Source organism: Apiotrichum porosum, assembly GCF_003942205.1.
Source record: "Apiotrichum porosum strain DSM 27194 chromosome Unknown scaffold_5, whole genome shotgun sequence".
Classification (NCBI taxonomy): domain Eukaryota; kingdom Fungi; phylum Basidiomycota; class Tremellomycetes; order Trichosporonales; family Trichosporonaceae; genus Apiotrichum; species Apiotrichum porosum.
This window is the reverse complement of record NW_021167112.1, coordinates 397751-418647: the sequence shown is the minus strand read 5'-3', so window position 1 is coordinate 418647 and position 20897 is coordinate 397751. Positions and strand designations below refer to the sequence as shown.

General features: G+C 58.9%; 10 protein-coding genes and 1 non-coding gene across 11 annotated transcripts; 9 read left to right on the top strand and 2 right to left on the bottom strand.

Moving 5' to 3' along the window:
- Positions 1-267: 267 nt before the first annotated feature.
- Positions 268-5661, top strand: MOT1 (TATA-binding protein-associated factor mot1; the record flags this gene model as incomplete). The annotated part of the gene is made up of 1 exon (XM_028622817.1): positions 268-5661. One exon carries the CDS (start codon positions 268-270, stop codon positions 5659-5661), a length of 5394 nt encoding a protein of 1797 aa, XP_028476710.1.
- A 340-nt stretch (positions 5662-6001) lies between these two features.
- Positions 6002-6883, bottom strand: EHS24_007455 (uncharacterized protein; the record flags this gene model as incomplete). Its single annotated transcript, XM_028622816.1, has 3 exons — positions 6002-6117; positions 6383-6552; positions 6723-6883. 3 exons carry the CDS (start codon positions 6881-6883, stop codon positions 6002-6004), a joined length of 447 nt encoding a protein of 148 aa, XP_028476709.1.
- Positions 6884-7278: 395 nt separating this feature from the next.
- On the top strand, positions 7279-8489 carry ATP10 (Mitochondrial ATPase complex subunit atp10; the record flags this gene model as incomplete). The annotated part of the gene is made up of 5 exons (XM_028622815.1): positions 7279-7607; positions 7664-7766; positions 7827-8018; positions 8110-8238; positions 8301-8489. 5 exons carry the CDS (start codon positions 7279-7281, stop codon positions 8487-8489), a joined length of 942 nt encoding a protein of 313 aa, XP_028476708.1.
- A 151-nt stretch (positions 8490-8640) lies between these two features.
- On the bottom strand, positions 8641-9960 carry EHS24_007453 (uncharacterized protein; the record flags this gene model as incomplete). Its single annotated transcript, XM_028622814.1, has 4 exons — positions 8641-9302; positions 9350-9378; positions 9435-9595; positions 9646-9960. The coding sequence occupies 4 exons, from the start codon at positions 9958-9960 to the stop codon at positions 8641-8643; spliced, it is 1167 nt and encodes a 388-aa protein (XP_028476707.1).
- Positions 9961-11973: 2013 nt separating this feature from the next.
- EHS24_007452 (uncharacterized protein) lies at positions 11974-12678 on the top strand (the record flags this gene model as incomplete). The annotated part of the gene is made up of 1 exon (XM_028622813.1): positions 11974-12678. One exon carries the CDS (start codon positions 11974-11976, stop codon positions 12676-12678), a length of 705 nt encoding a protein of 234 aa, XP_028476706.1.
- A 344-nt stretch (positions 12679-13022) lies between these two features.
- On the top strand, positions 13023-13812 carry EHS24_007451 (uncharacterized protein; the record flags this gene model as incomplete). Its single annotated transcript, XM_028622812.1, has 3 exons — positions 13023-13104; positions 13144-13166; positions 13282-13812. The coding sequence occupies 3 exons, from the start codon at positions 13023-13025 to the stop codon at positions 13810-13812; spliced, it is 636 nt and encodes a 211-aa protein (XP_028476705.1).
- A 664-nt stretch (positions 13813-14476) lies between these two features.
- EHS24_007450 (uncharacterized protein) lies at positions 14477-16597 on the top strand (the record flags this gene model as incomplete). The annotated part of the gene is made up of 1 exon (XM_028622811.1): positions 14477-16597. One exon carries the CDS (start codon positions 14477-14479, stop codon positions 16595-16597), a length of 2121 nt encoding a protein of 706 aa, XP_028476704.1.
- Positions 16598-16916: 319 nt separating this feature from the next.
- On the top strand, positions 16917-17788 carry EHS24_007449 (uncharacterized protein; the record flags this gene model as incomplete). Its single annotated transcript, XM_028622810.1, has 3 exons — positions 16917-16946; positions 17007-17713; positions 17785-17788. The coding sequence occupies 3 exons, from the start codon at positions 16917-16919 to the stop codon at positions 17786-17788; spliced, it is 741 nt and encodes a 246-aa protein (XP_028476703.1).
- Positions 17789-18740: 952 nt separating this feature from the next.
- On the top strand, positions 18741-20043 carry EHS24_007448 (uncharacterized protein; the record flags this gene model as incomplete). The annotated part of the gene is made up of 6 exons (XM_028622809.1): positions 18741-18804; positions 18853-19142; positions 19180-19311; positions 19357-19572; positions 19613-19822; positions 19858-20043. 6 exons carry the CDS (start codon positions 18741-18743, stop codon positions 20041-20043), a joined length of 1098 nt encoding a protein of 365 aa, XP_028476702.1.
- Positions 20044-20258: 215 nt separating this feature from the next.
- Positions 20259-20574, top strand: EHS24_007447 (uncharacterized protein; the record flags this gene model as incomplete). The annotated part of the gene is made up of 2 exons (XM_028622808.1): positions 20259-20351; positions 20389-20574. 2 exons carry the CDS (start codon positions 20259-20261, stop codon positions 20572-20574), a joined length of 279 nt encoding a protein of 92 aa, XP_028476701.1.
- Positions 20575-20680: 106 nt separating this feature from the next.
- On the top strand, positions 20681-20751 carry EHS24_007446. The gene has a single exon. It is a non-coding gene; the product is annotated as a tRNA-Gly (tRNA).
- The last annotated feature ends 146 nt before the right edge of the window (positions 20752-20897 follow it).

Genomic DNA, 20897 nt, shown 5'->3' with positions numbered 1-20897 from the left:
GATGGATATATGGAGCGCCGCGCGCGATGAGCGACAGAGCCCAACTTTTCCCCCCCAACCGACCCTTCTCGGCTCTCTGCACGCGCGCGTACGCTGGCACGCTGGGCAAAGTCGCCGCCACACACACAAATTGAAATATATATATATACTCCCATCGCCTAATCTATAAACCCTCAATTCTCAACACAGAGTGGAGGTCGGCCACACCGTCAACGTTCCGACCCCCCCGCCACCACCACCTAATATATTTCCACACCCACCACCACCATGTCAAAGCTCATCCTACTCCTCGACTCGGGCACGTCCACCCTCGTCCGCCGCACAGCAGCAAAACAGCTCGCCGACGTCGCCCTCAAGACTTTCTCCTCGTTGCCACCCGACGACGCATGGCCCGACGCCCTCGAGACCATTGCCAAACTTATCCCCCTCTTGCGATCCCGCAGCTCCGAGACACGCAATGCCGCTGCCAACGCACTGGGCCTCATTGCCCAGGTCCTCCCGGCATGGCAAGGTGCTGTCGCCGACGAGCCATGCCCCATCCCGTGCCCCGACGGCGCGTTCGATGTGCCATCTACAGTCGTTGGTGGCGAATACCTGCTCGCGTCAGCCGGCCGCGAGTACATTGCCAAGCCTGGACCTGCCGACCGTGCCAAGCGCCGCAAGGCCATGATGGGAGCAGTGGGTCTCGGTGGCGGCCTCGACCTCGGCGGAGACATGGACAAGGTGCTCGACGACGCAGACGACAAGGAAGGCGTGGCGGGCAGTGCGTCAACACCGCCCTCGGCACCGTCCGGCCCGCCAGTGGACCTCTTTGAGGGCCTGTCGGCGCGCCAGATCGCCATGCTCAAGCGCAAAAAGGGCAACAACATGGTCGAAGAAGCCAACAAGATGCGTAGACTCAACGACAAGGCTGCGTCAGGCTCCGACCCCAACACACCCCGCACAACACCCAAGAACACGCCTCCGCGCGACGTCAAGCCCGACATCAAGTCTGAACCGGACGCAGACGTCAAGCCCGACATTAAGAACGAGGCGGTCGTCATTGACCCCGGAGCGAAGAAGGCCGCCGCCGCCGCCGCAGCAGCAGCTGGCGGGGGCGCCGTCGAGCCGCACGAGTCCAAGGTGCTGAAACTCGACGCGCACCGCCACTCGCCTTGGTCGGCTGTCGTCGTCGAGCTCGCTGCAGCCCTCACAGACCCGGCATGGGAGGTGCGCCACGGCGCCGCCCTCGGCCTCATGGAGGTCGTTCGTTCCACCGGCTCGACCCTCGCTGTTGGCTACCCTGGTTTCCTCAGTGCGCTCGCTCGCCGCCTCCTCGTCCTCGTCTCGCTCGACCGCTTTGGCGATTTCGTAGGCGACACAGTCATGGCACCCGTTCGCGAGACGGCCGCACAGGCACTCGGTGTGCTCTTCCGCTTTGAGAGCGTCGACGAGAGCGCAGAGGTGCACGCCGCCCTCGTCCAGATGGTCAACCAGCCATGGGCCAAGCGCGGTAAAGAAGCCGAGGGCCGTCCTCGTGCTGAGCGCTTCTCGTGGGAGCTGCGACATGCTGGTCTGCTCGGTCTCAAGTACGAGGTGGCAGTGCGGGACCCCCAGCCCATTATCCACGACGTGGTTGCCTGCACGCTTCTCGCGCTGCGCGACGCCGACGACGACGTGCGTACAGTGGCCGCCTCGGCTCTCCTCCCCATCACATCCTCGCTGGTGACCCTGGCCGAGCTTGACTCGATTGTCGACACGCTCTGGGGCTGCCTCGGCGAGGGCACCGACGAGCTCGGCAGCAGTACCGGTGCGGTCATGGACCTCCTCGGCGCTCTGCTGGTGCACGAGCAGGTCATCGCCCTCATGGCCCAGAGCGTGGACAGCCACGCGCTCATTTCGCGCATCTACGCGTTCATCCGCCACCCGATCGCCGCCGTCCGCCTTGCCGTGGCCAAGGCTCTCCTCGTTCTCGTCACCGTCCCCGCCCTCCCGCGCCACTGGATCCGCGCCGACGTCCTGTCGCTTCTCTTCCAGAACCTCGTCCTCGAGGACCGTGCCGACATCCGCGAGCTGTCTGCGCAGGCGTTCGCGGCGGCACTCTCAGAGACCAACCTCGACGAGACCGTCGGCCCCAGCATCGAGGACTGGTACGCCATTGTCATGACCCCCGTTGGCTCGCAGCTGGACGACACACTGTTCGTCGGCCGCCGCGTGCGGGGCCACGACGTCGACAAGGCCATGTTTGCCGGCGACATGAGTCTGGTGTCAACCGACACAGTTCTCGAGACGCGCATTGCGGCCGCCAAGGCGCTCGCCCTTCTCCGCCAGCACATGCACTCGTTTGACGACCTCGCCATTGTGCGCGGGTACCTCGGCGGGGCGTGCGCGCACCAGATCTTCATCGCCACCAAGATTGTGCGCGAGTGGGCCGTCGCCTCGCCCGACGCCGCACGGGCTTCGGACCTGGGGTCTGTCCTCATCCCGCTCCTTGCCCCGCGGGCGACCTACACTGAAATGTCCACCATGCTCAACCGCGTCCACTCCGAGGTCCGCGCCCTGTTCACCGCCTTTACCACCGAGGGCAAGGTGAAAAAGGACCGTATCCCCGAACTCCCCTCGCGCGTGGACCCCCTCGGTGGCCCCGACGCGTTCACGCTCGACACGGCGCGCCGTGCCGTCGGCCCCACGTTTGAGGCTCTCACCGGCCTGCTCAAGGGCCCCAGCGGCAAGGGCGCGCTTGCCAACCTGCGCGACAGGCAGCGTAAGGTTCTGGCGTCTCTCGGCTTCTTCTCGGCCATGAAGGAGCGGTTGGACATCCAGGTGGCCGCGGGCGTGGCGGGCGCGCTCATTTCGCTTGGTACCATGCCGCCCAAGCTCGGACCGGTCGTCAAGGCCGTCATGGACGGCGTCAAGAAGGAAGAGTCTGCGCTCCTCCAGGCCGGCGCCGCCGACAGTGTCGGTGCGCTCGTGGCATACTGCTGCTCACCCGAGTTTACCGCTGCCGTCAACCCGACCGACAAGGTGCTCCGCAACCTGTTCACGTTCCTCAACTCGGATGTCAGCGTCACCCCGGTCTTCTCGACCAACGCCGACGGCATCCTGTCGCTCAAGGACGCGCCGGCGGCCCCGACGACGAAGAAGGGTGCAGCACAGGCTCCAGAGGAGACCGAGGAGCAGATTGCCGCGCGGGTGACCCGTCGCGGTGCGCTTGCGGCCCTCGCTGCCGTGGCCAAGCGCTTTGGCCCGTCGCTCTTCGACACTGTCCCCCGCTTCTGGGAGTGTATCTCCGCCCCGCTCCAGTTTGCCCAGCAGGACGTCGTCACCCTCGACGCGCGCCTTGTGCCGCAGGGCGACGTGGCCGGCGGTGGCCAGGACCTCGTCGACAGCCTCACGTCGCTCCGCCTCGTGGCCCCCGACCTCGACGCAGGTGTGCACCACCGCCTCGTATCGCTCTTCCCGCCCCTCATCGTTGCCCTCCAGTCGGCGTACACGGTCGTCCGCAACGGTGCGGCGCGTACCCTTGCCGCACTGTGCAACGTCGCCACGGTGGAAGGGATGCGCGTCGTGGTCGACGACCTCGTGCCCCTTGTCGGCGACGCCGAGCGCGTGCACTCGCGCCAAGGTGCCGTCGAGGCGATCCACCACATCATCAAGCTCCTCGACATCAAGGCGCTGCCGTACGTGCTCTTCCTCATTGTCCCGATCCTCGGTCGCATGTCCGACTCGGACGAGAGCGTCCGTCTCCTGGCCACGAGCACGTTTGCCTCGCTCGTCAAGATGGTGCCTCTCGAGGCCGGTATCCCGGACCCACCTGGCTTTTCGCCCGAGCTCCTCGCCAAGCGTGACGAGGAACGCCGGTTCCTCGCCCAGCTCCTGGACGGCTCGCGCGCAGAGCAGTATGCTCTGCCGATCGAGATCAAGGCCGACCTCCGCCAGTACCAAAAGGATGGTGTCTCGTGGCTGGCGTTTTTGGCAAAGTACCAGCTCCACGGTATCCTCTGTGACGACATGGGTCTTGGCAAGTCGCTCCAGACGATCTGTATCGTCGGCTCGATGCACCACGAGCGCGCGGCGCGCCACAAGCTCACCGGCAGCGTCGACTCGGCACACCTCCCGACCCTCATTGTCTGCCCGCCGACGCTGACGGGACACTGGTACCACGAGGTTCTCAAGTTTACCGACGACCTCAAGCCGATCCAGTATGTCGGCAACGCCATGCAGCGCGCTGCGCTCCGCCCCACGCTGTCGCGCTACGACATTGTCATCACGTCGTACGAGAGCGTGCGCAACGACATTGCCGAGCTGGGCCGCATGAACTTTTTGTACTGCGTCCTCGACGAGGGCCACGTCATCAAGAACCCCAAGACCAAGCTCACCCAGGCCGTCAAGCAGGTCCGGTCGCACCACCGCCTCTTGCTCTCCGGTACGCCCATCCAGAACAATGTGCTCGAACTGTGGTCGCTGTTCGACTTCCTCATGCCGGGCTTCCTGGGCTCGGAGCGCGGGTTCAACGACCGGTTCTCCAAGCCCATCCTGGCCGACCGCGACGGCAAGGCGACACCCAAGGAGCGCGAGGCCGCCACGGCCGCCCTCGAGGCGCTGCATAAGCAGGTCCTGCCCTTCCTCCTCCGCCGTCTCAAGGAGGACGTCCTCGACGACCTGCCGCCCAAGATCATCCAGGACTACTACTGCGACCTGTCCGACGTCCAGAAGGCCCTCTACGACGAGTTTTCCCGCAGCAGTGCGGCCGAGGAGGCCGGCGAGGTCCTGGGCGGCGCCGACGACGGCAAGCCCCAGGGCCAGCAGCACGTCTTCCAGAGCCTGCAGTACCTCCGCAAGCTGTGCAACCACCCGGCGCTTGTCCTGCGCGACAACTCGTCCGCCCTCGCGACAGTGGAGAACAAGCTCGGCAAGGTGCCCTCGTTGCACGACATTTCGCACGCGCCCAAGCTCGAGGCGCTCAAGCAGCTCCTCACGGACTGCGGGATCGGGCTCGGCACCGTCCCCGCTGGCGGCGACAGGCTCGACGGCTCGGGCCCGTTCACGGGCTCGCACCGCGTGCTCATCTTCTGCCAGCTGCGGCCCATGCTCGACCTCATCGAGACGGACCTGTTCCGCAACCACATGCCGAGCGTGACGTACATGCGCATGGACGGCGCGACCGACCCGCGCAAGCGCCACGCCATTGTCGAGACGTTCAACAACGACCCCAAGATCGACGTCTTGCTCCTCACCACCTCTGTCGGCGGTCTCGGCCTCAACCTCACGGGCGCCGACACGGTCATCTTTGTCGACCACGACTGGAACCCCATGAAGGACCTGCAGGCCATGGACCGCGCGCACCGCCTGGGCCAGAAAAAGGTCGTCAACGTCTACCGCCTCATCACGCGCGGCACGCTCGAGGAGAAGATCATGGGCCTGCAGCGCTTCAAGCTCAACATTGCCTCGTCGGTCGTCACGCAGCAGAACGCCGGTCTTGGATCGATGAACACGGGCGAAGTGCTCGACCTGTTCCAGGTCTCGGCCGACGGCGACAAGCCCCGCAAACACGCGCCCAACGCCGCTGCCGCTGCCACTGGAGGATCTCTCTCAAAGGTGCTCGAGGGGCTCGACGACCTGCCCCCCGAAGACGAGTACGCCGAGCTGTCCATGGACAACTTCCTCAGCAAGAACGCCTAGGCCCTTGCTCTTTTTTCTGTCTCTCTCTCTCCCTTTGTCTCTCAACTGCATTTCATACCACACGTGCATAGGTACCCCGCATATCGCCTACCCCCACACACTCCACCACAATCCACACCACCACCGCCACACTCCTGTACTTGTCTTGTGTCCATATCAAGCATGCATCATCACGAACCACGCAAAGGTCCAGACGTCCGAGGCAGAGCCTGCTACAAGCTAATATCTAAGATCCCGAGCCGGAGGGGGGCGTGTGCGTGTGGTGTTATGTGGGGGGGAGGGTGTGAGGTGTGAGGTGGTGGTTGTGTTTTGTCTTGTTTTTCTTTCTTTCTTTCTTTCTTTATGCTGATGGGGCCTCGATGCCGGGCGCACCCTCGCCCGCGACGGCGTTGAGCGCGTCCCAGATCTTCGTGTACGACATGGCCCTGAGCGGGATGGTGTGCTCGGCGCGGTCGTCTGTGGGTGGACGAGGACGAGGACGAGAAGCGGCAGCGAGGGGAGAGGCGTAAACGGCGGAAACCATGTTTGAAAGGCAGCGGTACACGTTCGACAACGGGATGCAGGAGAAGTACCAGTCGGCCCAGGAGGGTTGGGAAGGAAAGAGAAGACACAGCGTTAGCAGCGTTTCTCTCATCGACGACAAGTCCAGGCAAGATCCACAGACACAAAGGTGCCATTTGTCCAGCCCCTTCCTTCCTCCTCTCTTTTTGAATGTACTCACGGAACGCAATGGTCATGGAAGCGGTGGGCATGCCCTCGATCCACTCGGCGCCCTTGTGGGGCGAGTTGGGGTCGAGCGACTTGACGCGCGGGTCCGGGATACGCTGGACGACAAACGGCAGCTGGGGGTTGTTGTACGCAATCTTGGGCGCGATCTGGCCGAGGAACTTGCTGGAGAAAGAGTCAGTACCGCGGGTCAGAGTGGTGTCAAGGCATAGGGCATGAGCGCGCCTGCCGTCGTCTTCCTTTTTGGCTATAGGTTCACACAGCCCGAACAGAACCTTACGGCGCCGCAAGACAACCGACATCTCGAATGGCACGAGGCCATCGCCGACACTCACCGAGGGGCCACCTGCGAGTTCCTGGCGACGTAGCTGAACGAGATCGACTTGACCGACGCCGAGAGGGGCGTGCTTCCCTCACCAGTGCTCAGAGCGGCGATAGTCTCCTGGATAGTGCTCTTGCTGAGCTGCTTGCGCAGAGACGGACCAAGGCCACCCATTGTGCGTGAACGGTGTGCGGGGAGGGATAGGACGGGGGGAGAGGGGAACGTGGGGCGAGGACGGGTGATGAATCCAACGCGAGTGCCGGGGGTGGTCGTGATGTGGGTAGAGGATGGGCGTGGGACCGTGCTGGCCGTGTAAAGTGTGTTGCTCAACGGGTCGGACAACGATCCTAAGAAAGTCGGAAGATGGAGGAAAGGAAGGACTGATACGGTCAAATAATGATGTGTGGATTGTCCGCATTACAACTGATTGGTAATAGACTTGGGGGTCTTATTACAAAGTTAATTACGGCACTTTTCCGCATAGTCCGAGACGGGTCGGAAAAGTCCATGGTTGCGATATAGATCGCTGGTTGTTGTTGCGTGTCGACACTCTCTTACCACACACCATAATGTCTGCCCGCCTCCCGCTGCGCGCTCTCGCACGCACTCGCGTCGCCGTACCCCCGGTCTCTCGCCCATCACTGGCAGCGGCAGTGCGCTTCGCGTCGTCGTCCGAGGCGTCCTCATCCAAGACGCCTGCTACACCCGCCGCCGCCGATGTCAAGGGCAAGGCCAAGGACGTCAAGAGCGAGGCCAACAATGGTACCATCTATCCTGTGCCACCACTCGCTCGTCCACTGGGTGTCTACTCTGCCCCGACTTCCGAACCCAAGTCGGCCGAGCAGAAGAGGAAGGAGCTGCTCGATGCCGAGAGGCACAAGGCCAAGAGGCGAGCTCTGTGCGTACACCGTTCTGGCTGTGCATGTGGGTTGGGTTACTGACCTTGTGCGATAGGATCAAGGAGGCCTCGCAAGGATACTTTCACGACTACAACTTGGCGCGCAAACACAACGGCGGCAAGCTCTACCTTGGCCCGCCAGTTCTGATCCGCGAGGATGTGAGTGCGGGAACATGAGGTACATCTCCCCCCCTCAGTGGCTGACCACCTCTTCCACAGGCCGCTCTCTACTTCCCCGACCTTACCGGTAAGGCCCTCAACGGCAAGATGACGCACACGACCGACCTGTTCAAGGGCAATGTCTCGCTCGTGACCATTCTCAACACGCGCATTTCCGAAGAGCACGCCAACTCGTTTGTCGAGCCGGTGCTCGAGGACTGGGAGGGAGCCCCTCACTTCAACTATGTGCAGGTGAGCTGAAAAGGGCATGTCTGTGCCATGCTATGCCGGCTTGGGCGGCCTGGGACGCCTTAATGGGAGAGTACACTGACTAACATTCCAGATCAACCACCAAGCCAACCCCCTCAAGTCGATGCTGCTGTCGTTCTTCACCTCGAGCATGAAGCGCACAATCTCCGAGGACCGCTGGGCGACATATATGGTCAGCTCGGGAGAGTGGAGCGACATTGATGTGAGTCGGCTGTAGCTGGATTGTTGGCGTCAAGCTGCGAGAACCCTTCTGACATTGTACAGATCACCACCCCCTTGGGTATTGAGAACAAGCTCCTCGGCTACGTCTTCCTCGTCGACTCGAACGCCAAGGTGCGCTGGGCCGGCTGTGGTCTGGCGACCGAGAAGGAGACCGCAGACCTGCGCCGGGCAACGGCGGTGCTTATGAGGCGCGCGCAGGAGGACGCGGAAAAGGCCAAGACGGCCCAGTAGACGGTCAGAGCGATACCCCCATAGAACACACTGCACTGATTGCCATCTCTGAGCGACGCGCAGTCCTACTCATTGCATCTGACTGTGCTATTCACACATCTACAGAGACTCATTTTCCTACCGCTATTGCTGATCCCCAATAACCTTCGCCTCAGACAATCGGGTTGCGCTCCTTACCCTCGGCATCGCTCGCGCGAGCCTGGGTCATGTCAATGGCCTGAGGCCACTTGACGTAGTCGACAATACCAGCAGCCTGGAGCTGGGCGTGCTGCTGCCATCCCCAAACGCGCGGGTCGAGGCCGAACATGGACATGGGCTCGCCGTACTCGAACGGCAAGGCGGCATCGATGCTCTTGACCTGCTCGGGGGTGAGGGAAATGTCGAGCGCGCCAAGGTTGGACTCGAGGTGCTCGACCTTGCGCCCACCGATGACGGGGAAGACGTAAGGGTACTTGGCGAAAACGTACGCCAGCGCAATGGTGGCGAGGTTCTTGACACCGAGCTCAATGGCGACCTTCTCCATCGCGTCCGACGCCGCAATGTCCTGGTCGGTCAAGGCGCCGGCACTGCGCCCCTCGGTAGCCTTGCCGCGCTGGGCGCGGGTCTGGAACCGTCCTTGGCCGATCGTGCCCCAGCTGGCGATGGCCATGCCCTCCGACGCAGCCATGGGGAGGAGGTCGCGCTCCATGTCGCGCGAGACAGCGCTCCACCGTCCCTGGTAGATGACAAACTTGGAGAGGCCGTGGGCCTCCGCATACGCATTGCACTTTGACACGACCCAGGCTGGCGTGTCCGAGATGCCGAGGTAGAGAACTGTGGACGACATGAGCACGAACGGCGTGCAAAAGGTTTGGACTCACCCTTGCCGGCCTTGACGAGGTTGTTGAGGCTGATATGGATGTGAGCTTTGCCCCTGAAGCAGTATCACAGCGTCATTCAGCTCACCCTTGCATGAGCTCGGCCACAGGCGTGGTCCAGTCCCAGTAATGGACGTAGAAGATGTCCACATAGGTCGTCTGGAGGCGCTTCAGGCTGTGCTCGAGCGACGTCACCATCGACTTGAGCGAGTTGCCCGCGAGGTTGACCTGGATGGGGTGCTGGTCCACCTGGCGGGTGTCAGATTCACCACCGCAACCTTTTGAGTGCAGCAACTCACAAGCCCGTTGAACGGGTTGGACGTGTACTTGGTAGCCAGCACAATCTCGTCCCTGTTGCCCCTCTTCTGCATCCACTCGCCAATCCACTCCTCGCTCTGTCCCTTGTGGTACGTGTTGGCCGTGTCGATAAAGTTGCCACCGAGGTCATAGTACTTGTCCAGCAGCTCGAAGCCCTGCTCCTTGGTGATGGGCCCCATGAAGTCCCAAACGTTGCCCAGGCTCATGGCACCGAGCTGGAGCGGCGACACGCGCAGGCCGCAGTTGGGCGACAGGATGCGATAACGACCAAGCCTGGAAGGGGGAGGGAGCGCCATGGTGTTTGATGTTTGCGGTGCGTGAGACGTTAGGAGAGGAGTTGAGAGGGGGGTATGAGGACGGCACACAAGTGATGGGAGGTTTTAAGAGATACAGCATCATGGTGCAACCCCAATAATAGCATGGGACGTTGGTACACTGTGTGGTGGGCCGTCGGCTGGAGGCGTTGCGTCATGCGGTGGGGAGGCGCGCGCGCCCGCGTCTCACCCCGTGCGTGGGCTGTGGGAGGATGACAACCCCAATATCGGCCCGAGGAGGCTGTTTTGGATATATCCGTTCTCTATCCGTACTCTATCCGCAGAGTGGCCAGCACCTCGGTGTCGAAGCGCCGAGCGGTGCTCAGCCCGTCAGCTTGAGAGAGAGGGGAACATGGTGGGCATGGTGGGCATGGTGCATGAGGTGTCGCTCGATTCATTCACGCCTTCAGGCTCTCCTCACCATCAAACAAGTTGCGAATAAACCCCGATTAAACTGATTTACAGGGTCGATTCCACAAATTCTCCAGTCCTGCGCGTGACGGCATTAATGTGTCGGTGACAAGATCCTTGTCTGTCTCATGGGTCGGTGGGGTGGTCTGTGAGATTCACCTCGGTTCCTCGAGTGTACGGCCGCTGCTACACACACAGAGGCAACCCGACAATGACGTCAACAACGTCGACACACCAACACCGACATCCATCCGTGGATCTCAATCAAGATCATGACGAGCATGTGGGCTAGATCGAGGAACACTGCGAGCGCGCTACGCTCGGGAATGCGTACGGCTGGACCAAGAAGCACGGCATAGCCGACACGACACAATCAAACCAACGTAGCCAAGCCCCCACATCAACGTGTGTACATACATACCTCACCTTTTCGATGACTGTGAACGATACTGTCGTTCATTGCCCCTTGCCGCTTTCATTCCTAACCCCTCCTGCCCGAGACATCTTGGCACGTCTCCTGGCATTGTTTTACTATTGGATTGAAGATAGCTACCCTCCAGTCATAGGAGAGGCTATGCAGATGGCGGCGCCTGGAACACCCAGTGGGTCATCAACCGGCATGCAGAATGAACAATATTGAGGAGAAAGCGATAAAACTCCGTCCGGCCGTGGCCCTGTCTATGACGATAGAGCCTTCATTACGACTCGTGAGTTTGAGGAACCAATGTAGCCAGGGGAAGAGATCTCTTTCGGGATAGACGAACAATCAAAGCACCGCGGTATCCTCTCTGATGGCAGAACACAGCCCGCTTCCCATCAGCGTTCTGTCGAGTCGGCTACCCCTGGCTTTCACGTCTTCTAACATGGCTGTGCATGCAGCTGAGAGGACGAGACGTTGAGCATCAAACCAACCCCAGTCCTGGAACCCCTCCCTGCTTTCGCCAGCTAAACTGTGTAGCCGAATGTATGCAAGGACGCTCAAGTAGTTGGGCTGTGGCACCGATGTGAAACAGCCGCCAGGCCCCTGAGGCCCCGGACAACAAACGTCTTGCTGTATCTTCTCCTGCCCCACATGCACACGGTATGTGCTCAATGGAAGCTGGAATATTGGCACCTGTTGAGGCCAGAGTATGTTGATTTCCCCTTCTAGAGTGAATTTCCTGATGGGACCGCCTTCACGAACCACTCGGATTCCAGCCACCGTCCTTCTTAGAAGTGTGGCACTGATCACCATCATTGTCCATCAGAAGGGATAAATAAGCGAACGTTTCTTGGATAGAAATCCCAGACAGCTTTATCTCTCACTCCCGCTAACTTCCTGCCGTCACCGCCTGAACCACCTAGAACCCCGTCCACACCAAGGCCTGCATCGACTGTCCTTTGGCTCTCACATTACCCACCAACAGTGTCATCCTCCCGCATATATCGACTCTTCTGAACGGCTCAGCGACTCAGCTCATAGTACCTGACTTGACGTACCTGTCATTTTCCTTCTACCTCATCCCAGCCAAGACCAGTACGGTACGTACCTCTGTCGATTCCACCCCACGCTCGCAGAAACTGAGTATCAGCTATTTAATTGAAATGAATTCGGCTCCCCTTCCCCGCGGCGACTCCCGTCCGACTACCCGCCCGGCTGCCGCCCCCGTCCACTACACCCAGTCTGAGGAGGAAGAGCATTTCCAGCATAACGAGTGGGAAGCTCGTATCATCGGTGTTCTTCAGCGGGACGATAAATCCTGGAAGGAGGAGGTCCACCGCCTCGAAACGCTCCTTAACCGCCTTCGCCTGCCCGACGGCCGCTTCGTTGTTCCCCATGGTGGTGCCATCCTCGATGCCTACTATGTTCAGCGTGCGGATCGTGTAGCTCTCATCAACATGACGGAACACATGGTCGAGATGCACAAGGAACAGTTTGTCCATTCCTTCAAGCACACCGACGCGTTGAATGCCCTTGTGGACCAGACCCAAAGCGAAGCTGCACTGGCTCGCCGTCTTGTCGAGTCCGTCTCCAACCGTGTATCCCGCGGCAGGTCCGCCAGCCTGCTGGCTACACGCAGCACGCTGATGGCCGAGTTTGTCAAGGATGTCGACTCGGCGGAAAAGACTGCCAGGATCTACGCGCGCGAGATGAAGCTGCACAACCAGGGGATCCAGGAGCAGTGGAACATCTTCAACCGCCACGGCTACGGGCCCGCCAAGCGCATCATTCGTCTCTTCCACACCATCGAAAAGCTCGTCGAGGACTGCGAGGAGGAGATTGACCGCCTCTGGGGTGTTCGCTCTTAGAAGGGGGAGTTTATAGAATATCGTGGCTTTAAACCTGTTTATAGCGCTTTTGATGCAAAACAAAACTTTGTCCACCGCGCCCTTGACGGAGTGCTCAGCATTCCTTACGCCACATGAACACGGTCCAAGATGGCCATATGCTCTACACTTCTTCATTCAGTCCTGCGTGCTTAGCATGCCTCAAAAGTGGGAACGTGCGCAGTTCTGGCGCCGTTTAGTGCGCCCTTGTTGACGTCTCAAACTGATCAGCAGCGGCATGTCGCTCTTGATGGCGTCTGATCTTCCTGTCAGGCAAACATTCGTCTCTTCACAAATACTCTCTCATCAACTTGAAAACAACAACTATGGTGACCGTTATCAAGGCCCCAATCGTCGTCTCCGACTCAGCGGAAGAGACGACCGAGCAACTTGACGCTGAGCACCAAAGTACTGCACCCTGCGGCTCTTCAGCTGACCCATTGACAGGCTTCTCCGTCCCCACACACTCGGTACACTCTCACCGATCTAGGAGCAATGGCAGGTCTCGCTCCCCTTGTCACCCGCTGTGTATCAGAAACCATGCAAGTTTATGCCTCTCGGACCGAGCTGAGAACTGACAAACAGATCTACTTCTTGACATACCTACTTGCTTGCCTGGAGACTCCAGCCGAAACCACCATACAGCTCGTTGCTCGTCGGCGAGACCTGTTCGAAGCAACTACAGTCCACAATGCCATCATCGAGCAGGAGGCAAAGGACAGGGAACTCCGCGATCTCTTGCGGGGCCGCATCATCCAGGAAACCTCACGCATCGACGACGAAGAGCTCGACCTCGCTGACCTGAAGCGTCGTGTTGACCACCGCCGCATGATCATCACCTGTCAAGCAGTTGCCCACCGCAGTGCGCCGCCCGGACCCCCTCAGGTCGGCGCTCGACTCCGTCGCCAACTCCAGCACCTCGACTACCTCGACACCTGCCTCGAAGAGTTTGAACGTGCCCTTTTCACCAGCCACCAGGAGATCTGGAAGCTGCGCCGTCTCCTTGTCAGGTTTCAACAGACCCTCCACAAGACTACCGCCGAGCGCATTCGGGCGGGGGATATGCTCGACATCTGTCGCCTCAAGTTGGGTAACACTAGCGGAATGCTGGGCTAAACTAGGGGGCCCAGTGTAACCAGAATATACGTACACACACTGTACTCCCATTGTCGATGTGATCTCCCCCCATTGCCCGGTGGCCTCTCACATTCCGCTGGCCACTCGTCTCCCACACCGTCAACCTGCCCAGTAGTGCGCACCACATATGCTGGCACAAAGAACAAAAGACCCGTGATCATGGGAGCACGAGGCAGGGCCATCAGTATTTTGCTGCAGGGAGCAGAAGAAACATCATCAGCCGTTCGGTGCAGGGGATGCGTCGGACGGAACAAACAACCGAGGGTGGCCCGAAATCGGGATAATGGCACTACTGCTCCCAGTCCTCGTGTGGTGAACCACCGTCCTCCATGCATTCTCAGCACTGCAACTCATATCCTATCTGGTATACTCCAAGGACCCCACCGGTATCAGATCTCGAATGCAACAAATCTCAAACGGTAGGCGAAGACCAACGCATCCCCCTGCCATCACTCGTTTCGAGGCACCGGAGTGGCTCTTTTGTTCAAGGCTGACCGCCAGCACCGCCAGTGTTGAGGACATGATGAGAGCGGCCGGGGTGATGGACACCGATCTTTCATAAGGATTCACCCCCACTTGTCTAGCGTACAGCTTGATTGCCCACATCTCACTGCATCCAGACTGTGAACACCACCTAACCGTCATGACTGTGCCCGCCATCGCAGGTGGGCTACGGGACCTGGTACTGGCTCCACTGAGTGAGTGTGTTTCAAGGATGAGAGGATGGCAGGCCGAGAACAAAGACTTACAGACAGGGGTTATATTCGGTCGGCGCCAGAATACCGACAAAACCAAGCCTCGCTCCAGCTCAGCCAAGGACGACTCCTCTTCAACCGAGTCGAGATCCACGGCGGAGATTAAAGAGTCCCTCGATGCGGCCCAAGCCCGCCTCGCCAGTCTTCATACTCAAGCAGACCACAGGCGCAAGAAGATGTTTAACCTTCAGACTCTTCTTGCCACCAAGCGTCGGGAACGTAACGCACTCAACCTCCGAATCAGGACCCACCTGGAGGCCATGGACAAGAGCCGCGACGAGTACGACAAGTTGGTTGGAGCCAACGCCAGCAAGACCGTTCGCTTGGGCGAGGCCGTTCACGACTGCATCACAGCCTTAAGGTGTACGACCGTTCCCATCTCAGACGACACACTCTTTGACACTGTCTCTCGTATTCGGGAGGAGGTATTCAAATGCCACTGCCACTCGGGTCTCGTTGGCTGGGCGGAGCCGCCGACACCCCCCACCGCCTACTTTACGCCACCTCAGTCTCCCATCGAGGCAGCCACCACAACAGCCACCGAGGTTATGGGTCGCGCTCCTCCTATCACCTTGCACGTTGGTGGACATGGTTCTCCGGGATTCTCGGTCAAGTTCGAGATAGAGGATGCCGAAACTGGCAAGATGGACCTCCCAGCCACGTACCTGGTCCGCGGCAGTCACTCAACCTTGAGACTCGAGATCGATCGCGACACACCCTCTACACTGGTGACACTCCCACCAGACAAGGATGATGGCGAACTTTCACCAATTGGGTCGTCTGCATCGTCACTGTCGGACACATCGGAAGGATATCGTGATTGGCTCCAGACCGGCTCACTCCGCACCTTCCCCCGCATCCCACCCCCACCTCATTCTCCGGCACTGCTGTCAGGCATGGGCGAACACCTTGCCAACTGGTTCACCAAGCTTCGCAACGACCAGCTCCGCACTCGGTACCGACGTGCTCGTTTCAGGAGTAGCATCGTGTTTGCCGAGGAAGACATCAAGCCTTCAAACCCCACAGAGTTTGCCCGGATCGAGCGAGAGGCCAACGCCAAGAGTGCAAAGATCTGGTCGGGGCTTGAACAGCGGTGCAAGGAGTACACTGTCGCCGTCAACCACGCCAATTCGCTCGTCTCCGACGCCATCCGCAGTAGCAACCCCCAGAGCCCGTGGACCGGCACGTATTCGCACGGAGTCAAGATCTCCAAAGACGAGGTGTGGCAGTCTCAGCGGGAAGCGAATGCGGAGCGAGTCAACGCAGCCGAGGAATCAAGTCCGGCAAGCCACAGTGCCACTCCACACTTCAACCCGCACGACTCGCCGCCCATTCGCGACTATCCCACCCCTATGGCCCTCTCTGCTGGCAACCCTCGCCGATCGTCCTGGAACCCCATGTCAGCTCGCGCTTTCCCGAGCCCCATGGTCCTTTCAGCAGGAAACTCGCGCCGGTCGTCGTGGCATCCGGCTCGTCGGAGTTCAAGTCTCTTCTCTCCAGCTCACCTGATCTCCACCACACCAACCCATACGCCACCTATCAGCAAGCTGCAGCCTCGAGCCCGCAGTCAAGGTTATCCCGAGGAGGTTCACGAAGGGGTCGAACCGACGCCGGATGGTGATACCAGCCTTGCGGATTCATCGTTCGCTTCATCGACCCTCGATACGGCACCTGCAACTCCAACGCCCATGGCCAAAACCAACTTTTCCCTCAGCCCCGCCCCGCGTAAACGACGCGGATTCCCCATGGCTCCGAACCTTTCAACTGGCCCTCCCGTGTCCCACCGAGCTACCAGTCCTCTGCGGAGGTCATTCACAGCAGACCAGGCCATGCATGCCTCCCTTACAATGTCCAAGTTAATGGGATCTTCTACCACCACCTCGCCCAAGGGCGAGACGGAGTCAAGTCAGGATACCGAGTCGACGGGATCGACCGAGCTCACAGAGACTGACATCCGCGAAACGTGGGTTTCTGAGCCCAGTTCTCCATCTGACACTCTCTACGATTGAGACTGGACAGTTTGTATCCATACCCATGTACACAGCCTGTGTTATGCTACGTGCATCACCTGTCGCAACTTCGCTGATGGTGAAGGTCGATGACGGCGTGCGGGCGGATCAGGCTGGCTTCCGTTTTTAAGGGGTGTTTCAGTTCGTTTGATGCGTGAAGTTGAGACACACTTGATGATGAGCCCGTCCGTCTCCGAGGCGAGCGGGAAGTCGAAGTCAGACCCCATGTTGATGGCATCAGGAGGTGTGCTTTGTATTCCTTAAAGAATAGTTCGGAGGGATGGAGGTTGAACGTTGAACCTTTTTTTGTCATATCAAGATGCGCTCCTCGTCAGATGAGCTTGACGGCGTGAGTGGATGGAATCCGGTGGCCGGTGGGATGTCTTAGTAGCCCAACACTGACCAACAGGTACTCGACCTTCACAACTCGTCGACCCCTGAGGACCTCAAGGTTCCAGGCCGTACGACGCCAAGCCCCCTCTCCGATTGCCCGTCCGGCTCGCAGTACCGGCCGCTGAGCATTATCAACGAAGACGGAATTCATCAGTCTTCGGCGACCATTCGCCAGTCGCCCACCTCCCTCCGTGAACGACGTGGCATGGCATCCACCCTTGGCGGTCTCCATCTCAATACAAACGCTACCCGTCCCACCCGCCCAGCCCTCTCCGACGTTTTCATCTCTGATGACAACGAAGAGCCCTTTCCCGAGCCTTTTGCAGTACAGTCCAGCCGTGGCATTTCGGTTCGATGCGTAAAGGAGAACCAGAAGTCTCCCAGTACACTCTCACGTCGATCCATTGCTCCGTCTACAAGACCTACCCCTGTTCCCAGCTGCCTCAGTAACCTCGAGGTGTCGCAGATCATCCTCGACTCCGAGTTCTCCCCAACCGAGTGGCGCGAGTACGTGGCACCGCACAACGACTTTCCCCTCACTCCTATTCCCCTTGATACCGACAACATTGAAGGCGACTCTCGGGAGTCCGCGGTCAGGTTCACCACTCAAAAGCTTCAGAGGATCTTGCAGTCATTCCTCACCGAAGACGATTACCCCGACTGGGTGATGAACGAGGTTGAAAGACACATGCGCGGCATGGACCGATTCGACGACCCCCGCACGTGGGTCCGTGCGACGTACCTAGAGAACAACTTGAAAGTTGGTCGCAAGCACCTCACATACCTCCACGAAGCTAAGGGGAATGTGGATCCAGAGTGGTCTCACTGGTTAGCCGTTAGGACGGAGGTGTGGCGACACTGGTATGTCGGTGTGCTGGGGGAGGTTCGGCGTCACGAAAGGCGCCACTTCGCCCTTGTCCAGGGGGCGAGACAGCTTCGCAACCAGGTCATCATGTCCTTGATCAAGGATGGTAAGCGACGCTTGTTCTTGAGAATGCTTGATACCTTGTCTAGCACGTCAAAGCGTCGTCCGCTTAGGAAGACTTGAATGCAATACATGTTATGCCTTCATCGCCAAGTGACGTACCAAAGCCTCCTTTTCGGACAAGGGTTTTATTTCAATGATTTGTTAATGTCGCAGCATTGCATGCATGAGGGCGATGCTGCTTGATCCATGAGTCAAGATATTCAAGTATCCGAGAAAAATCTGCGCATGCATTGGGTGCCATATCCAGGAATATTCTTAGTCACCGTTGATGGCAGTGTTGGGCTCCAATGTCCCCGTACCCTGGAATGGCAAAAGGGCACACACACCAGACCTTGTGTGCCGTTCACATGGGTTAGCACATTCCATAAGGATCATCGAAAGCGCGTAATAGAGTGTGCGCCGTTCAAGCTGTGAAGCAGGCCAGGATATTGCCTCTGAAACCCAGGCAGTGACCCGACGGTGTGGTCTGCATGTGCGTTCCACGACAGCGTATGATGCCATCAACAGCTCGCACCGCTTCTCCAGATCCCAAGCTTCCCACCATTCCTCACATTCCACTGAGTGGATCTGCATTGTTACAATACACGCATCAAATGTTCAACTTTTCATCTGTGTGCCTTCGTTCGACGATCACTCGTATGTGTTTGACTCGCCGGCTGAAGAATGAAGGAAGGCGAGGGAAGGCCTTCCCTCACGTAGATATAAAGAGAGTCCGAGAGACTTTCCGCAGTGACTTTCTCTCTCATCACCACCACCAGCATCATGACCGTAACTCCCCTTAATATCTCACTGGCTCAGAACGTCTCAACTGACCCATTCACATTCAGTGGGTCTCAACCAGCATATGCACTGATCAATGCTCACCCACAACCAGCCGGCATTGGCCGTCTACTTGACAATGACCTTGCATGGTCGTCCCAAACTCCCATGTCACCGCCCCAGACCCCACAACGCCAAATAGTGACCGCTACCAGCTTCAAGTTCCCCATGACGCCCATTTCACCAGTTCCGGGTGTCTTCAGTCTGAGAGAATGTCTTCCCCCGACAAGCGAACCGGCCTTCCCTCCCGCAGAGGTGGCAACACTCCTGAAATCCAAGTCGTTTGCTGTCAAGGACGGCACATTCAACCCAATCGAGTTACAGACCGTCAAAGACTACATCGAGGTGAGTTACGGTGATCTCTGACCCACTAATACGGCAGCACTGTGGCGGATGGGTTCGCGTCAGAAAGTCGCCCAAGTACGACACCACCGATGACTTCTACCTCATCCCTCACGAGTCCCATCCTCGTCCCATGGCATGGGCTCACATGAATGCCGTCACCCCCGAATGGGTATTTAGTTGCGCGGGGGCCACTGTGCTGCCACCATTCCCTCAGGGGAAGACGCAGTCCAAAAGAGAATTTGGCCCGCATCCTCGCCCGAAAGTGGACTGGACCAACTCTTGCCTCAACTTCAACTGGAAGCGCAGTGAGGTGTTTGAGGATGTGGTGACCAGTATGCACGAGTACTCCTTCGAACTCGCCACCCACTCAATGAAGAATGTGCTCAATGGGCCCGACTTGGATGGATTCGACTGCTGGTGGTTCCGCAACGTAAGAGAGGCGCACAGTGATACCACAGCTGACATGACAGTATCCCGATCGTCCGACTGTCGCAGGATTTCTGACGTTGTTCGCCAACGAGCTCCGGGAGCGCGTCGAGTGGTTCTCCCATCAACCTTCTCCTAAACAGTACCTGACCGCTGCGGCGAGGATGCTCCTGGTTAAGCAAGCGCTGGACAGGTACGACTGGCATGCTCCAGGGGTCAGCCGCAAATCTTTCTACAGCTTTTGCAACGCGCAGGTGGGTATCCAGTTGTACCATTGAGCTGATCCCAGTATCCTATGCTGGGGGATATCCAGAGGTACTGCAAGCAGCATGTAGCCGAGCTCCGCGAGTACAGTCCGGGGTTCAAGACGCATGCCGTGCGCAACCATGACCCGACCGACTTCTTGGACCGCCTAATTCAGGAGGTTCGCAGGTTTGATTGGGTCGACAACCCCCACAATGAAGCGGTTCATTGAGGCATGGAAGCAACTGGTGAGCTACTTCAGTTGTCAGCGCTGACTGGAAGTATCCATACTCGCTGAACGTACAATCCTTCATGAACACCAACGATGACAAGCTGCGGCAGGAATGTCCGAGGTACAGAGTCTACAAGACACGCCTGGATGTAGCCTCGGCAATGAACGCTCTCGCTACTCCTCCAGCCACTCCCGAAAGATCTTCTCAAACGATAATGGAAAGTCGAATCGTGCGGGCGGTCAATGAGTACGACTTCTCCCGCTCCAGTGCTTCGAGGAAGGGGTTTATGCAGTGGTGGTACACCAAGGTAAGTTCAGACAGGACCACAGCAGAGTTGACGTTAGTATCCCGACCAGTCGATTGAGCAATGGCTCCAGGCCAACGATCATGTTCTCGAGGCATTTTGCCCAAGTTACGCCATCTACAAATCGCCGGCTGGTCGGACCGTGCGCCCTCAAGTTCCTATCGACCTGTCCAATTCTGAAGATGAAGAAGAGCTGAGGGAGATCAGTGGGGGAGAGGAGCGTTAGAAACCTGTAACACGTTCCCCAATGTATCAAGTAGCATGTCTCGTGGCAACAGAGAAGCGGCAAGGGAGGCAGGTCGCGGGCATACAGCAGAATGGAAGACATCAAGACACCGTTGGTGAAACGGTATCATGCGTCGTTGCCATCGACGCGGCAGGGGTTCAACTCCCTTACGGTGTATGCGTGTGCAGATCCTGGAGGATCTGGGACTGCTTTTGTGTTCGGTTCTTTTGCGTGGATATCAGTGATGGATGAGGCACGGAAAATAAAGGGAAAATCACCGAAAATGCGAAACTGCCTCCCCCACGTCGTTTGATGGCAGGACA